General features: G+C 44.5%; 1 protein-coding gene across 1 annotated transcript in view; it reads left to right on the forward strand.

Moving 5' to 3' along the window:
• Positions 1–16,025, forward strand: part of LOC126101598 (UDP-glucosyltransferase 2-like) — an 82,211-nt gene extending 66,186 nt beyond the window's left edge. Inside the window, exons 4-5 of the mRNA XM_049912276.1 lie at positions 624–843; positions 15,482–16,025. Coding sequence (XP_049768233.1) covers positions 624–843; positions 15,482–15,785 — 524 coding nt within the window. The 3' untranslated portion in view covers positions 15,786–16,025. The remainder of the gene's footprint in view (positions 1–623; positions 844–15,481) is intronic.
• Positions 16,026–16,272: the final 247 nt, after the last annotated feature.

Here is a 16,272-nt window from a genome sequence, read left to right on the forward strand (position 1 = left end):
CCGCTGGTGATCGTCGAGGGGACACTGAATAGTGCACGGTACATCCAAACCGTCATCGAACCCATCGTTCTACCATTCCTAGACCGGCAAGGGAACTTGCTGTTCCAACAGGACAATGCACGTCCGCATGTATCCCGTGCCACCCAACGTGCTCTAGAAGGTGTAAGTCAACTACCCTGGCCAGCAAGATCTCCGGATCTGTCCCCCATTGAGCATGTTTGGGACGGGATGAAGCGTCGTCTCACGCGGTCTGCACGTCCAGCACGAACGCTGGTCCAACTGAGGCGCCAGGTGGAAATGGCATGGCAAGCCGTTCCACAGGACTACATCCAGCATCTCTACGATCGTCTCCATGGGAGAATAGCAGCCTGCATTGCTGCGAAAGGTGGATATACACTGTACTAGTGCCGACATTGTGCATGCTCTGTTGCCTGTGTCTATGTGCCTGTGGTTCTGTCAGTATGATCATGTGAGGTATCTGACCCCAGGAATGTGTCAATAAAGTTTCCCCTTCCTGGGACAATGAATTCACGGTGTTCTTATTTCAATTTCCAGGAGTGTACTAAGTTTAGGGCTGTTACGTTATGGTCGCGCACCCTACTGAGCAGACGTGACTGTTGCAGCCCACAGGAACACGCGCCTCTTCATCACGCACGGCGGCATGATGAGCGTGCTGGAGGCACTGTACGCCGGCGTCCCACTGCTCGGCTTCCCCATATTCGGCGACCAGGTGCCGAACGTCCTCAGGGCCCGTGACTCGGGCTATGGTCTGCTGCTCCACCACCGCAACATCACGCAGAAGTCGTTCGACTGGGCCGTCAATGAGCTGCTGACTGACCCGAGGTAATCCTAGCACCCGGTACTGGGTTATCTTACAATTTTATTGTCTTACCAGCGCTAAGACTGTGGTGGGTTATCGCTTTTGATCCAGTCCTTCATGCATCCACCCATTTATCCATTTATTCCTTCATTCATTTCCTGTCAATAAGGAGAACGTTCAGGGATGTGGAACGAGTCAAGGTATACGTTAACACGAGAAAAAATATTCATAGAAACTTCATCTGGTCAAGCTATAAACAACAAACCATCATTTTACTTCTAAATGCTAATCATACTTACATCAAAATTAAATCGAGTACATCAGTAAGATAGCTGCTACTTTGAATAACGTGCTGCCTTCAAAATTTTATTATATAGCTGCCGTTTATCTGTTATTAGCATATTAAAATTTACTTGCTTACAATGGTACACTACTGGCCATTAAAACTGCTACATCAAGAAGACATACAGATGATAAACGAGTATTTATTGGACAAATACATTATACTAGAACTGGCATGTGATTACATTTCCACGCAATTTGGGTGCATACATCCTGAGAAAGCAGTATCCAGAACAACCACCTCTGGCCTTAATAACAGCCTTGATACGCCTGGGCATTGAGTCAAACAGAGCTTGCATGGCGTGTACAGGTACAGCTGCCCATGCAGCTTCAACACGATACCACAGTTCATCAAGAGTAGTGACTGGCGTAGTGTGACGCTCCAGCTGCTCGGCCACCATTGATCAGACGTTTTCAATTGGTGAGAGAGCTGGAGAATGTGCTGGTCAGGGCAGCAGTCGAACATTTTCTGTATCCAGAAAGGCCCGTACTGGACCTGCAACATGCGGTCGTGCATTATCCTGCTGAAATTTAGGGTTTCGCAGGGATCGAATGAAGGTTAGAGCCACGGGTCGTAACACGCCGGGTGATACGCCACTATGAGGATGACGAATACACGCTTCCAATGTGCGTTCACCGCGATCTCGCCAAACACGGATGCGACCATCAAAAAAATGGTTCAAATGGCTCTGAGCACTATGGGACTTAACTTCTGTGGTCATCAGTCCCCTAGAACTTAGAACTACTTAAACCTAAGTAACCTAAGAACATCACACACATCCATGCCCGAGGCAAGATTCGAACCTGCGACCGTAGCAGTCCCGCGGTTCCGGACTGCGCGCCTAGAACCACTAGACCACCGCAGCCGGCCATGCGACCATCATGATGCTGTAAACAGAACCTGGATTCAACCGAAAAAATTACGTTTTGCCATTCGTGCACCCAGGTTTGTCGTTGAGCACACCATCGTAGGCGCTCCTGTCTGTGATACAGCATCAAGGGTAACCGCAGCCACGGTCTCCGAGCTGATAGTCCATGCTGCTGCTAACGTCGTCGAACTGTTCGTGCAGATGTTTGTTGTCTTGCAAATGTCCCCACCTGTTGACTCAGGGATCGAGACGAGGCTGCACGATCCGTTACAGCCATGCTGATAAGATCCCTGTCATCTCGACTGCTAGTGATAGGAGGCCGCTGGGATCCAGCACGGCATTCCGTATTACCCTCCTGAACCCACCGATTCCATATTCTGCTAACAGTCATTGCATCTCGACCAACGCGAGCAGCAATGTCGCGATACGATAAACCGCAATCGCGATCGGCTACAATCCGACCTTCATCAAAGTCGGAAACGTGATGGCACGCATTTCTCCTCCTTACACGAGGCATCACAACGTTTCACCAGGCATCTCCGGTCAACTGCTGTTTGTGTATGAGAAATCGGTTGGAACATTTCCTCATGTCAGCACCTTGTAGGTGTCGCCACCGGCGCCAACCTTGTGTGAATGCTCTGAAAAGCTAATCATTTGCATATCACAGCATCTTCTTCCTGTTGGTTAAATTTCGCCCCAGTAGCACGTCTTCTTCGTGGTGTAGCAATTTTAATGGCCAGTAGTGTAGTTTTAAGGAGGATTGGTTTGACATTAGTGACTCTGCATGTCCATGAAGATCTTCGGAATTTGATGAATATCGTTTAAACGCATTAATCCACAATGATCCACGTCTGTGTATTCGAGAGCTGAAATATGTGATGAACTGTGGTTATTCCAGCATCGTGCGACATTTGCATGCAATGGCGAAGTTCAAAAATCGGGTGTATGGGTACCGCATGCTGTAAGATAAAATCACAAAAATCTGCCGGTGACCATATGTGCACCTCGGCTCTCTTGTCACCAGTTGGCCTGTGAGCAAAACCCACCGTTCCTATCCTGTATTGTTATTGGTGGCCAGAAATTGTCTCTTCTTTATGTTTACAAAAGAAAAAGAAAGGAATGCTTGATCCCCAACGAAGCAGAAACTCCTCATATAAAGACGTGCGCACGTACACAAAAGATAGTGTCATGCATCATGTGAAATAGCAACGGTGTGATGTACTACGAACTGCTTCCCCGAGGTGTGACCATGTCTGCTGACATTTGTTGTCATCAAGTGAGATATTTTACAGACGCAGTCCAATAACAACAACCAGAAAGACTGTGTGAATTGATGCTACCCCATGATAAGGCCTACCTGCATTCTGCTAGACTGATAAAAAACGCTAAACACGAGTTTCGTTGTAAAGTCATTATGCAACCACCTTATTCATATGATTTTGCTCCCTCAGATTTCATCCTTTTCCGTTCTCTCTCGAACAATCTTCAAGGAACTTCCTTTCCGGATGAAAATGCGCTCCGAACGTGGCTCCACGAACTCTTCGCCTCAAAATCACGCGATTTCTACAGACGCGGAATTGAGTAGTTGCACCAGCGTTGGCAGACTGTTGTAAATACTGAAGGACAATGTATTAGTAATGACTGAAGATTCTATTCTGTGTATGTGTTGTGTTCATTAAACTTACGGAAAATGCTACGAACTATTGCACCAATTCAATAAAAAAGCTGTACAACAAGTACACTACTGGCCATTAAAATTGCTACACCACGAAGATGACGTGCTACAGACGCGAAGTTTAACCGACAGGAGGAAGATGCTGTGATATGCAAATGATTAGCTTCTCATAGCATTCACACAAGGTTGGCCCCGGTGGCGACACCTACAACGTGCTGACATGAGGAAAGTTTCCAACCGATTTCTCATACACAAACAGCAGTTGACCGGCGTTGCCTGGTGAAACGTTGTTGTGATGCCTCGTGTAAGGAGGAGAAATGCGTACCATCACGTTTCCGACTTTGATAAAGCTCGGATTGTAGTCTATCGCGATTACGGTTTATCGTATCGCAACATTGCTGCTCGTGTTGGTCGAGATCCAATGACTGTTAGCAGAATATGGAATCGGTGGGTTCAGAAGAGTAATACGGAACGCCGTGCTGGATCCCAACGGCCTCGTATCACTAGCAGTCGAGATGACAGGGATCTTATCAGCATGGCTGTAGCGGATCGTGCAGCCACGTCTCGATCCCTGAGTCAACAGATGGGGATGTTTGCAAGACAACAACCATCTGCACGAACAGTTCGACGACGTTTGCAGCAGCATGGACTAAGACCGTGGCTCCGGTTAGCCTTGATGCTGTATCACAGACAGGAGCGCCTGCGATGGTGTTCTCAACGACGAACCTGGGTGCAAGAATGGCAATACGTAAATTTTTCGGATGAATCCAGGTTCTGTTTACAGCGTCATGATGGAAGCGTGTATTCGTCATCGCCATACTGCCGTATCACCCGGCGTGATGGTACTGGGTGCCATTGGTTACACCTCTCGGTCACCTCTTGTTCGCATTGACGGCACTTTGAACAGGTGACGTTACATTTCAGATGTGTTACGACCCGTGGCTCTACTCTTCATTCGATCCCTGCGAAACCCTACATTTCAGCAGGATAATGCACGACCGCATGTTGCAGGTTGTGTACTGGACTTTCTGGATACAGAAAATGTTCGACTGCTGCCCTGGCCAGCACATTCTCCAGATCTCTCACCAATTGAAAACGTCTGGTCAATGGTGGCCGAGCAACTGGCTCGTCACAATACGCCAATCACTACTCTTGATGAACTGTGGTAGCGTGTTGATGCTGCATGGGCAGCTGTACCTGTACATGAGATCCAACCTCTGTTTAACCCAATGCCCAGGCGTATCAAGGCCGTTATTACGGCCAGAGGTGGTTGTTCTGGGTACTGGTTTCTCAGGATGTATGCACCCAAATTCCGTGAAAATGTAATCACATGTCAGTTCTAGTATAATGTATTTGTCCAATGAATACTCCGTTTATCATCTGCATTTCTTCTCGGTGTAGCGATTTTAATGGCCAGTAGCGTAGAAAATCATTTTGTTGCCACGCTCCGTCCAATTTCATTATCACCGTAGACGGCGCAAATATTTCTGGCTCCCAACGCTGCTTTCAATCCTCCATTGAACTCAAACAGAAGAATATGTCGGAAAAGTTCTAATTTCTCCACTTGGCACTCCATTTTCTAGCGTTCACTGCTCCGTTCATTATCTCCAAATAACAAAATGACAATAAGTAAACTCAAACTTCAACAGTGACCTGCAAATAAAAAATTAAAGTCGATAAATAAACCCATTTCTATCGGAACACGAGCATGCAAAACAGAAACGCTACGAACTTGTGCACCAACTTAATATAAACACTCCTACTCGCCATGTGGCTAAAAGAACTCTTCAGTCCCTAACTCTAACTATTTAGATGATTTGTAGAAAGAATTAATTTCATTTTGAACTGGTAGGGATTGCCAATTTCTTGCTTTATCGTAGGTGAGATCTAGTAGAATATCTTGCCACCAGACTACATAATTTCATTCTGAACCCTGCACAAGGAGTCCAACATCACATAAAAATTATTTTTGTGTCTTGTGATGTGCTTATGTATATCAAAATTCAGCTGAAACTCAGTTTCGTTATTCGCAATATAAACCATTAAGGAGTAAATAAAGGGTGACAATTATTGAGCTATATGAAAAAAAGCTAAATTAGTTACAAATTACGGCGTGCACTCACTTTATTGAACATGTAAACGTCACTACAGATATTCGGATTTAGGTTGTGACATGTTCGATATGCCTGCCATCATGGGCAGTGATGTGGCGCAGACGAATAGCGAAATTTTGCGCGACCCGCTGAAGTGTCGGAACATCGATGCTGGCTATTGACTCCTCAATGGCTGTTTTCAGCTCAGCAATGGTTTTGATGTTACTGCTGTACACCTTGCCTTTAATATAGCCCGACAAAATGGAGTCGCGTGTGTCCAGATCCGGAGAATATGGCCGCCAATCGCGGCCCATGCCAGTACCTCAGAGTCAGAATGCGGTCCCCAAGCTGCTCCTCCGAGACATCAAATACTCTCCAGCTTCGATGAGATCGAGTTCCGTCTTGCGTGAACAACATCCTTTGGATCTTCTTCTTCTCCGGTTATCAACCCACAGGTTGGTTGGCAGCAGCACGCCATTCCGTTCTTTTGTCAACTTTCTTCTTCATATCTGCATAGGTCTGGCACCCGATGTCATTTATTACTTGTTGAATGTAGGTTAATCTAGGTCGTCCTCGGCGAGTTCTTCCTTCAATGATTCCTTCTAATATTCTCTTAATGAAATTGTTATGCCGTAAAATGTGACCTATGAAGGTTATTCTTCTTTTCTGTATATTTCGCCAAAGAGATCTGTTTTCTTTCACTCTTCTGAGGACATCTTCGTTTGTAGCCTTGTCTCGCCAGCTGATTTTTTCCATTCTCCGGTAGCACCACATTTCGAATGCCTCTAATCTTCTCTTTTCTTCTTTTCCACACCGTTTGTTCCGTGACCGGACATTGGACACCACACAGTCACCCGTTGAGGGTAAAGAGAATTTTCGATCGGGAAATGCGGATTCTCAGTCCCCCAAATGCGCCAGTTTTGCTTATTGACGAACCCAGCCAGAGGAAAATGGGCTTCGTCGAAAATCAAACCATACAGCGCATTGATTCTATCTTGGTACTCTTCCATTTGGTCCGTGTTTGCATAGAAAAACAGTAATATCAAAAATTGAGTCCGCCTTGATGCAAAACACCTTGTTATTCGTTTATTTCTTTATTATCCCAAACTATGTAAGTCTGCAAGCTTTCGTGGCCGTTGTCACTGAAGTTAAAATCTTCTGGCCTATTAGGCCGCGTCATGTTTCCTCTAAAATGTTCGACGTTTAGACCCCTCTGCTGGGATCTTCCTCAGGATCTTTTGGTGTCCACTACTGCTAGAACACTGTTCTAGCAGTAGTGGACACCAAAAGATCCTGAGGAAGATGATGATAGTGGTGATGATGGTGGGTGTCCACTACTGCTAGAACAGTGTTCTAGCAGTAGTGGACACCAAAAGATCCTGAGGAAGATCCCGGCAGAGGGGTCTAAACGTCGAACATTTTAGAAAAAACATGACCCGGCCTAATAACCCAGAACATTTCAACTATCCCAAACTAGTTTCCGCGACAAATGTCACCATCATCAGTGGTTTTTTTTTTAATCTAAAACATGCAGAAAATAGCATGGTTATACAAACACAGTAAAACATTATTACATTTTTACTATTCGTCTTTTGAAATATAGTTTTCTATGGATACTTCCATACTACCTTCTTTAATGTGTGTTACAGCATGTTTTAAGCAATTACTGGCGCTGTTTCTGTGCTCTTTTTTTTCTGTTGCCGTTTTTTACTTAGCGAACATCATGACATCTGTTTTACTATAGGCTGTTTATATTTTCTTATTGGCAACGTTACGTAGCGCTCTGTATGAAAATCACTGGCTGTGCTGTGTGCAGCCTGTGGCTAGTTTGCATTGTTGTCTGCCATTGTAGTGTTAGGCAGCGGCAGCTGGATGTGAACAGCGCGTAGCGTTGCGCAGTTGGAGGTGAGCCGCCAGCAGTGGTGGATGTGGGGAGAGATATGGCGGAAGTTTTGAAATTGAACTGCTATATATATTATGATTATTAAGGTAAATACAGTGTTTGTTCTCTATTAATATCTTTCATTTGCTAACTATCCCTATCAGTAGTTAGTGCATTCCGTAGTTTGAATCTTTTATTTAGCTGGCAGTAGTGACGCTTGCTGTATTGCAGTAGTTCGAGTAACGAAGATTTTTGTGAGGTAAGTGATTTGTGAAAGGTATAGGTTAAAGTTAGGCAGGGCCATTGTTTTGTAGGGATTATTGAAAGTCAGATTGCGTTGCGCTAAAAATATTGTGTGTCACTTTAGTGAATGTTTGAATACGTTCAGTTTAGCTCAGCTGTTTGAAAAGCAAATAGTGTAAGAGGTTTATCAGCACAGTCGTGTATAATTGTTCTAAGGGGACGTTTCAGTATAACCATGCTATTTTCTCCATGTTTTAGATTTAAAAAAAAAAAACTGATGATGGCGATATATGTCGCCGAAATTAGTTTGGAATAATAAAGAAATAAACGAATAACAAGGTGTTTTGCATCAAGGCGGACTCAATTTCTGATATTACATACAGCGCATACTCATTCCCATCATGCCCCGCGGCCAACCGTGCATTTTGGACGTCCTAACGCAAACCGTTCAGAAGTTATGACGATTTTGTTCCAATAGTTCAATAGCTGTCACACTGCGTATTGGGAAGTGAGTGTACAAATTCCAAGGTCCTTAAAAAACCTTCTCCAAGATGTGTAGTTATCTACGTTATAGAGTATTCTTACTGCTCGCTTCTCCTGAACGCACTTTATGTACTGCAGGTGCACTGCCCCGAAGATATTTCCATAAGAGAATAGGAAATGAAAATATGCAAAATTAACCAACAGTTGTGTCTTTAGATTAACGCCTATGAGAGACGCATTTTTCATGTGAGCTACCCCTGCTACTACCATTTTAACTGACAACAAGTTGTAATTCTTCCTGCCTTTTGATTTTAACTGAGCGTCAGAGAGTATTGCGGAATGTTATATCTGTATAACAACTTAGATTTCCTCCGTTATTGTAGGGGTCATTATTGGTGATCTTCCTTCTCAGAAATGTAGTTTTCTACTTGAATTCGTCCTGCATGTAGGAACAAAAATATTGCACTCTAATTGCTGAAATGATGTACACATGACTCTAGATTCATTTTCGTTGTATTAACAAATCCCATAGAAAAACACAGATCTCGACATAAGAAACCGTACTGCACATTTCTTTACTGGTTCTCACACAACACTCCGAGGACACAACTACAAAGCGTGCTTCTCACCGTGCCACACTATGCATCGTACAGCGTGACAGATATTGAACTAAATGAAATAAAATCGTCATAACTTCTGGACGGTTTGCGTTAGGACGTTCAAACTGCACGGTTGGCCACAAGGCCAAGTGCATTATCTGAAAACTACTTCGAGCAGTTAAACAGAGAACCGACTCGTGGCGATAACATATTAGACCTCCTGGTGACAAACAGACCCGAACTATTTGAAAAAGTTAACGCAGAACAGGGACTCAGCGATCATAAAGCGGTTACGGCATCGATGATTTCAGCCGTAAATAGGAATATTAAAAAGGGTAGGAAGATTTTTCTGTTTATAAAAAGTGACAAAAAGCAGATTTCAGAGTACCTGTTGGCTCAACACAAAAGTTTTGTCTCAAGTACAGATAGTGTTGAGGATCAGTGGACAAAGTTCAAAACCGTCGTACATTTCGCGTTAGATGAGTATATGCCAAGCAAGATAGTAAGAGATGGAAAAGAGCCACCGTGGTACAACAACCGAGTTAGAAAACTGCTGCGGAAGCAAAGGGAACTTCACAGCAAACATAAACATAGCCAAAGCCTTGCAGACGAACAAAAATTACGCGAATCGAAATGTAGTGTGAGGAGGGCTATGCGAGAGGCGTTCAATGAATTCGAAAGTAAAGTTCTATGTACTGACGTGGCAGAAAATCCTAAGAAATTTTGGTCTTATGTCAAAGCGGTAGATGGATCAAAATAAAATGTCCAGACACTCTGTGACCAAAATGGTACGGAAACAGAGGCTGACAGACTAAAGGCCGAAATACTAAATGTCTTTTTCCAAAGTTGTTTCACAGAGGAAGATTGCACTGTAGTTCCTTCTCTAGATTGTCGCACAGATGACAAAATGGTAGATATCGAAATAGACGACAGAGGGATAGAGAAACAATTAAAATCGCTCAAAAGAGGAAAGGCCTCTGGACCTGATGGGATACCAGTTCTATTTTACACAGAGTACGCGAAGGAACTTGCCCCCCTTCTAGCAGCGGTGTACCGTAGGTCTCTAGACGAGCGTAGCGTTCCAAAGGATTGGAAAAGGGCACAAGTCATCCCCGTTTTCAGGAAGGGACGTCGAACAGATGTGCAGAACTATAGACCTATATCTCTAACGTCGATCAGTTGTAGAATTTTGGAACACGTATTGTGTTCGAGTATAATGACTTTTCTGGAGACTAGGAATCTACTCTGTAGGAATCAGCATGGGTTTCGATAAAGACGGTCATGTGAAACCCAGCTCGCGCTATTCGTCCACGAGACTCAGAGGGCCATAGACACGGGTTCACAGGTAGATGCCGTCTTTCTTGACTTCCGCAAGGCGTTCGATACAGTTCCCCACAGTCGTTTAATGAATAAAGTAAGAGCATATGGACTATCAGACCAATTGTGTGATTGGATTGAGGAGTTCCTAGGTAACAGGACGCAGCATGTTATTCTCAATGGAGAGAAGTCTTCCGAAGTAAGAGCGATTTCAGGTATGCCGCAGGGGAGTGTCATAGGACCGTTGCTATTCACAATATACATAAATGACCTGGTGGATGACATCGGAAGTTCACTGAGGCTTTTTGCAGATGATGCTGTGGTGTATCGAGAGGTTGTAACAATGGAAAATTGTACTGAAATGCAGGAGGATCTGCAGCGAATTGTCGCATGGTGCAGGGAATGGCAATTGAATCTCAATGTAGACAAGTGTAATGTGCTGCGAATACACAGAAAGATAGATCCTTTATCATTTAGCTACAAAATAGCAGGTCAGCAACTGGAAGCAGTTAATACCATAAATTATCTGGAAGAACGCATTAGGAGTGATTTAAAATGGAATGATCATATAATGTTGATCGTCGATAAAGCAGATGCCAGACTGAGATTCATTGGAAGAATCCTAAGGAAATGCAATCTGAAAACAAAGGAAGTAGGTTACAGTACGCTTGTTCGCCCACTGCTTGAATACTGCTCAGCAGTGTGGGATCCGTACCAGATAGGGTTGATACAAGACATAGAGAAGATCCAACGGAGAGCAGCGCGCTTCGTTACAGGATCATTTAGTAATCGCGAAAGCGTTACGGAGATGATAGATAAACTCCAGTGGAAGACTCTGCAGGAGAGACGCTCAGTAGCTCGGTACGGGCTTTTGTCGAAGTTTCGAGAACATACCTTCACCGAAGAGTCAAGCAGTATATTGCTCCCTCCTACGTATATCTCGCGAAGAGACCATGAGGACAAAATCAGAGAGATTAGAGCCCACACAGAGGCATACCGACAATCCTTCTTTCCACGAACAATACGAGACTGGAATAGAAGGGAGAACCGATAGAGGTACTGAAGGTACCCTCCGCCACACACCGTCAGGTGGCTTACGGAGTATGGATGTAGATGTAGATGTAGATGTAGGCATGATGGGAATTACTATGCGCTGTACGGTATGATTTGGCGACGAAGCCCACTTTCATTGGAATGGGTCCGACAATAAGCAAAATTGGCCCATTTGGGGGACTGAGAATCCGCATTTCGCGATCAAGAAGTCTCTTCGCTCTCGACGGGTGACTGTGTGGTGTGCAACGTCCAGTCGCGGAATAATTGTTGCGATATTCCTTGATGGCACGGTGACTACCGAACGGTACGTGAAGATTTTGAAAGATGATTTCGTCCCCATTATCCAAAGTGACCCTGATGTAGACAAGATGTGGTTCATGCAAGATGGATCTCGACCTCCATTTGAGCAGAAGAGTGTTTGATGTCCTGGAGGAGCACCTTGGGGACCGCATTTTGGCTCTGGGGTACCTAGAGGCCAATGAGATGGGCCTCGATTGGTCACCATATTCTTCGGATCTGTTGCAGAGCTGAAAACAGCCATTCAGGAGGTCATCGACAGCATCCGTGTCCCGACACTTCAGCAGGTCATGCAAAATTTCGCTATCCGTCCGTGCCACATCATCAGCGAACACATCATAACCTGATTCCGAATATCTGTTGGTTGGTTGATTTGGGGCGAGGGGACCAAACACCGAGGTCATCGGTCCCATCGGATTAGGAACGGATGGGGAAGGAAATCGGTGGTGCCCTTTCGAAGGAACCGTCCCGGCATTTGCCTGAAGCGCTTTAGGGAAATCATGGGAAAGTAAATCAGGATGGCCGGATGCGGGTTTGAACCGTCGTCCTCCCGAATACGAGTCCTGAGTGCTAACCAGTGCGCCACCTCGCTCGGCCCGGATATCTGTAGAGACGTTTACATGTTGAATAAAGTGTGTGCACGCCGTAGTTTGTAAATAATTTATATTTTTTCATATAGTTCAATAATTGTCACGCTGTGGAAACAGATGTACTTTCTGAATCTCATTACTGAAACAATTAAATCACTTCACTACCAATCGAAAATTTACATATTATATAAGGTTTCTTACACTGTGCAAAATCAGCAAGTGAAATAAATCTTCTGTCGTTAGTATTGTTCAAACTGTATAAAGTTTTCGCATGAAATTAACTTAAAGGCTGTTTGTTCTCTGTACAATTACTTTGCATAAAGCTTTAATTACATATTGATTACTTTAGTGAGATTGTCAATAACATATTTTCAGTTTCTGTTGTGTTACGAACTCTATTCTGTACAAATATTTTAATACCTGATGACAGGAACTGCTGACAAGACGATGTTACTAGAACGTTTTAAGGGGGGTAGGGCGCCAAACGGACCGACTTGGAGCAGGAGAGACACCACAGGACATTTTAATTTTCACTATCTATACTTTTACAAATACATTCAGAAAACTTTGTCAGCATGACCAGGAAGCATTCAGGATTCACACTCATAGCAGTGGAAGTTCAAAAACATCCGGAAATATTTTTTTTTACATGTGAGATTTCATCATTTTTTCACTTACTATTGGCTGCGTTTGTTGGTATAGGTACACTTTTCTTCATAAGTAAGAGAGATTCTTCGATGAATTTTGCACAGCATAGAAACCGTACTTACAGGTGTATGAAACTCTAGAATTTTCCAAATCTATTAAAATTGAGGTAAAAAATAAGATATATAACTAAAAAATTTGAGTTTTTTCTAAACATGATATTTAAAATGTTACAACTCATTTATTTTCTCTTAAGTTGAATAAATGGTAGAGTTTCTTACATATGTAAATATAGGTTGTATGCTGTGAGAAATTCATCGAAGAATCTCTGTCACTTATGTTAAAAGTTTACCTATAGCAACAAATGTAGGCAATAGTAAATGAAAAAAATGATGAAATTTCACATGAGAAAGAAAATTATTTTGTTATATTTTTGAACTTCCATTGGTATGAGTGTGAATCTTGAATCCTTCCTGTTCGTGCTGACAATGTTTTATGAATTTACTTGTAAAAGTATAGACAGTGGAAATTAAAATGTCCTGTGGTACCTCTCCTGCTCCAAGTCGGCCCGTTTGACGTGCTATCCCCCTTAAAGAAGATTAACACGATACAAAAGTGCCTATAAGGTTGGTAACAGAGTGGATATGCAAATCGATAACACAGCAGTTGCTCAAAATGTGTGAGGAAAGCGCGCCAATGTAGGATCCAATAATTCACTAGTCCCAGCATCGGTCGTTTCGGTAAGTGGTGTTCTGCCGCGCTAAGTGTCCACGGTCTGAATTTTGCAGGTACGCAGAGAACGCGCGAGCGAGTGGATATGTGAATAGATAAAACAGCAGTTACTCAAAATGAGCGAGGAATGTACGCCACTGTAGGATCGAATAAACTACTGGCCATTAAAATTGCTACACCACGAAGATGACGTGCTACAGACGCGAAATTTAACCGACAGGAAGAAGATGCTGTGATATGCAAATGATTAGCTTTTCAGAGCATTCACACAAGGTTGGCGCCGGTGCCGACACCTACGACATGCTGACATGAAGAAAGTTCAAATGGTTCAAATGGCTCTGAGCACTGTGGGACTTAACATCTGTGGTCATCAGTCCCCTAGAACTTAGATCTACTTAAACCTAACTAACCTAAGGACATCACACACATCCATGCCCGAGGCAGGATTCGAACCTGCGACCGTAGCAGTCGCGCCGTTCCGGACTGCGCGCCTAGAACCGCTAGACCACCGCGGCCGGCCATGAAGAAAGTTTCCAACCGATTTCTCATACACAAACAGCAGTTGACCGGCGTTGCCTGGTGAAACGTTGTTGTGATGCCTCGTGTAAGGAGGAGAAATGCGTACCACCACGTTTCTGACTTTGAAAAAAGGTCGGATTGTAGCCTATCGCCAATGCGGTTTATCCTATCGCGACATTGCTGCTGGCGTTGGTCGAGATCCAAAGACTGTTAACAGAATATGGATTCGGTGGGTTCAGGAGGGTAATACGGAACGCCGTGCTGGATCCGGACGGCCTCGTATCACTAGCAGTCGAGATGACAGGCATCTTATCGGCATGGCTGTAACGGACCGTGCAGCCATGTCAACAGATGGGAACGTTTGCAATACAACAACCATCTGCACGAACAGTTCGACGACGTTTGCAGCTGCATGGACTATCAGGTCGGAGAGCACGGCTGCGGTTACCCTTGACGCTGCATCACAAACAGGAGCGCCTGCGATGGTGTACTCAACGACGAACCTGGGTGCACGAATGGCAAAACGTATTTTTTTCGGGTGAATCCAGGTTCTGTTTACAGCATCATGATGGTCGCATCCGTGTTTGGAAACATCGCGGTGAACGCACATTGGAAGCGTGTATTCGTCATCGCCATACTGGCGTATCATCCGGCGTGATGGTGTGGGGTGCCATCGGTTACACGTCTCGGTCACCTCTTGTTCGCATTGACGGCACTTTGAACAGATGACGTTACATTTCAGATGTGTTACGACCCGTGGCTCTACCCTTCATTCGATCCCTGTAAAACCCTACATTTCAGCAGGATAATGCACGACGCATGTTGCAGGTCCTGTACGGGCCTTTCTGTATACAGAAAATGTTCGGCTGCTGCCCTGGCCAGCACATTCTCCAGATCTCTCACCAATTGAAAACGTCTGGTCAATGGTGGCCGAGCAACTGGCTCGTCACAATACGCCAGTCGCTACTCTTGATGAACTGTGGTATCGTGTTGAATCTGCATGGTCAGCTGTACCTGTACACGCCATCCAAGCTCTATTTGACTCAATGCCCAGGCGTATGAAGGCCGTTATTACGGCCAGATGTGGTTGTTCTGGGTACTGACTTCTCAGGATCTATGCACCCAAATTGCGTGAAAATGTAATCACATGTCAGTGCTAGTATAATATATTTGTCCAATGATTACCCGTTTATCATCTGCATTCCTTCTTGATGTAGCAATTGTAATGGCCAGTAGTGTAATTCATTAGTCCCAGTATCGGTCGTTTCAGTATGTGGTACCCCGTTCTGCCGGCCTAAGTGCCCACGGTGTGGACGTTGCAGGTACGCGGAGAACGCGCGGAAGTTCTCGCGGCTGTTCCGCGACCGGCCGGAGCCGCCGCTGGAGACGGCGGTGCGCTCGGTGGAGTACGTGCTGAGGCACGGGGGCGCGCGCCACGCGCGCCCCGCCGCTCTCGACCTCGCCTGGCACCAGTACCTGCTGCTCGACGTCGCCGCCTTCGCCCTCCTCTCCGCGCTGAGCACCGCCGCCGTCGCGGTGCGAGCCGTCAGGTTCCTGGTCGGAACATTTTTCAGAAAATCCGCTGTATCAGCTTCGTCAAAAAAGAAGACTGCAAAGAAGGACTGAGGATGTTGAAATGGGCTTTCACCGTTTGTTAACACCACCCAAGGGTGAATGACGGAAGGTGTGGACCAAAGGGATTTGAGGCACTTCATTCACTGTTTTATTTTTTTTACAACACACTTCTTTATTAATAACATTGATAATACTTTTAAAAGGAAACAACACAACAGGCCTTGTAAATCGCCTAACTGCGTAAGTGAACTACTAAAAATAATCGTTAATATGTTTAGGAACACAATAAACTTCAACTCACAAATAGCATTCAGTTGTTTAGTAATTAATTAAATGTCTGTTCAAGGCAATTTCCCCACATAATCAACACAACTTGAAACCAGAATTCAATACAGTTCCTTGCTATTAAATGTCTGCATAAATTAATGGTCATACATAGTAACCTCTGAACAACAATTCAATTGACTTAAAAAAACACAACCTCCTAAACATGTTTACAGAATTATGGGAAAGAAATGCATATACACATTCTGTTTAG

This window comes from Schistocerca cancellata, chromosome 9 (genome assembly GCF_023864275.1).
Source record: "Schistocerca cancellata isolate TAMUIC-IGC-003103 chromosome 9, iqSchCanc2.1, whole genome shotgun sequence".
Classification (NCBI taxonomy): Eukaryota; Metazoa; Arthropoda; class Insecta; order Orthoptera; family Acrididae; genus Schistocerca; species Schistocerca cancellata.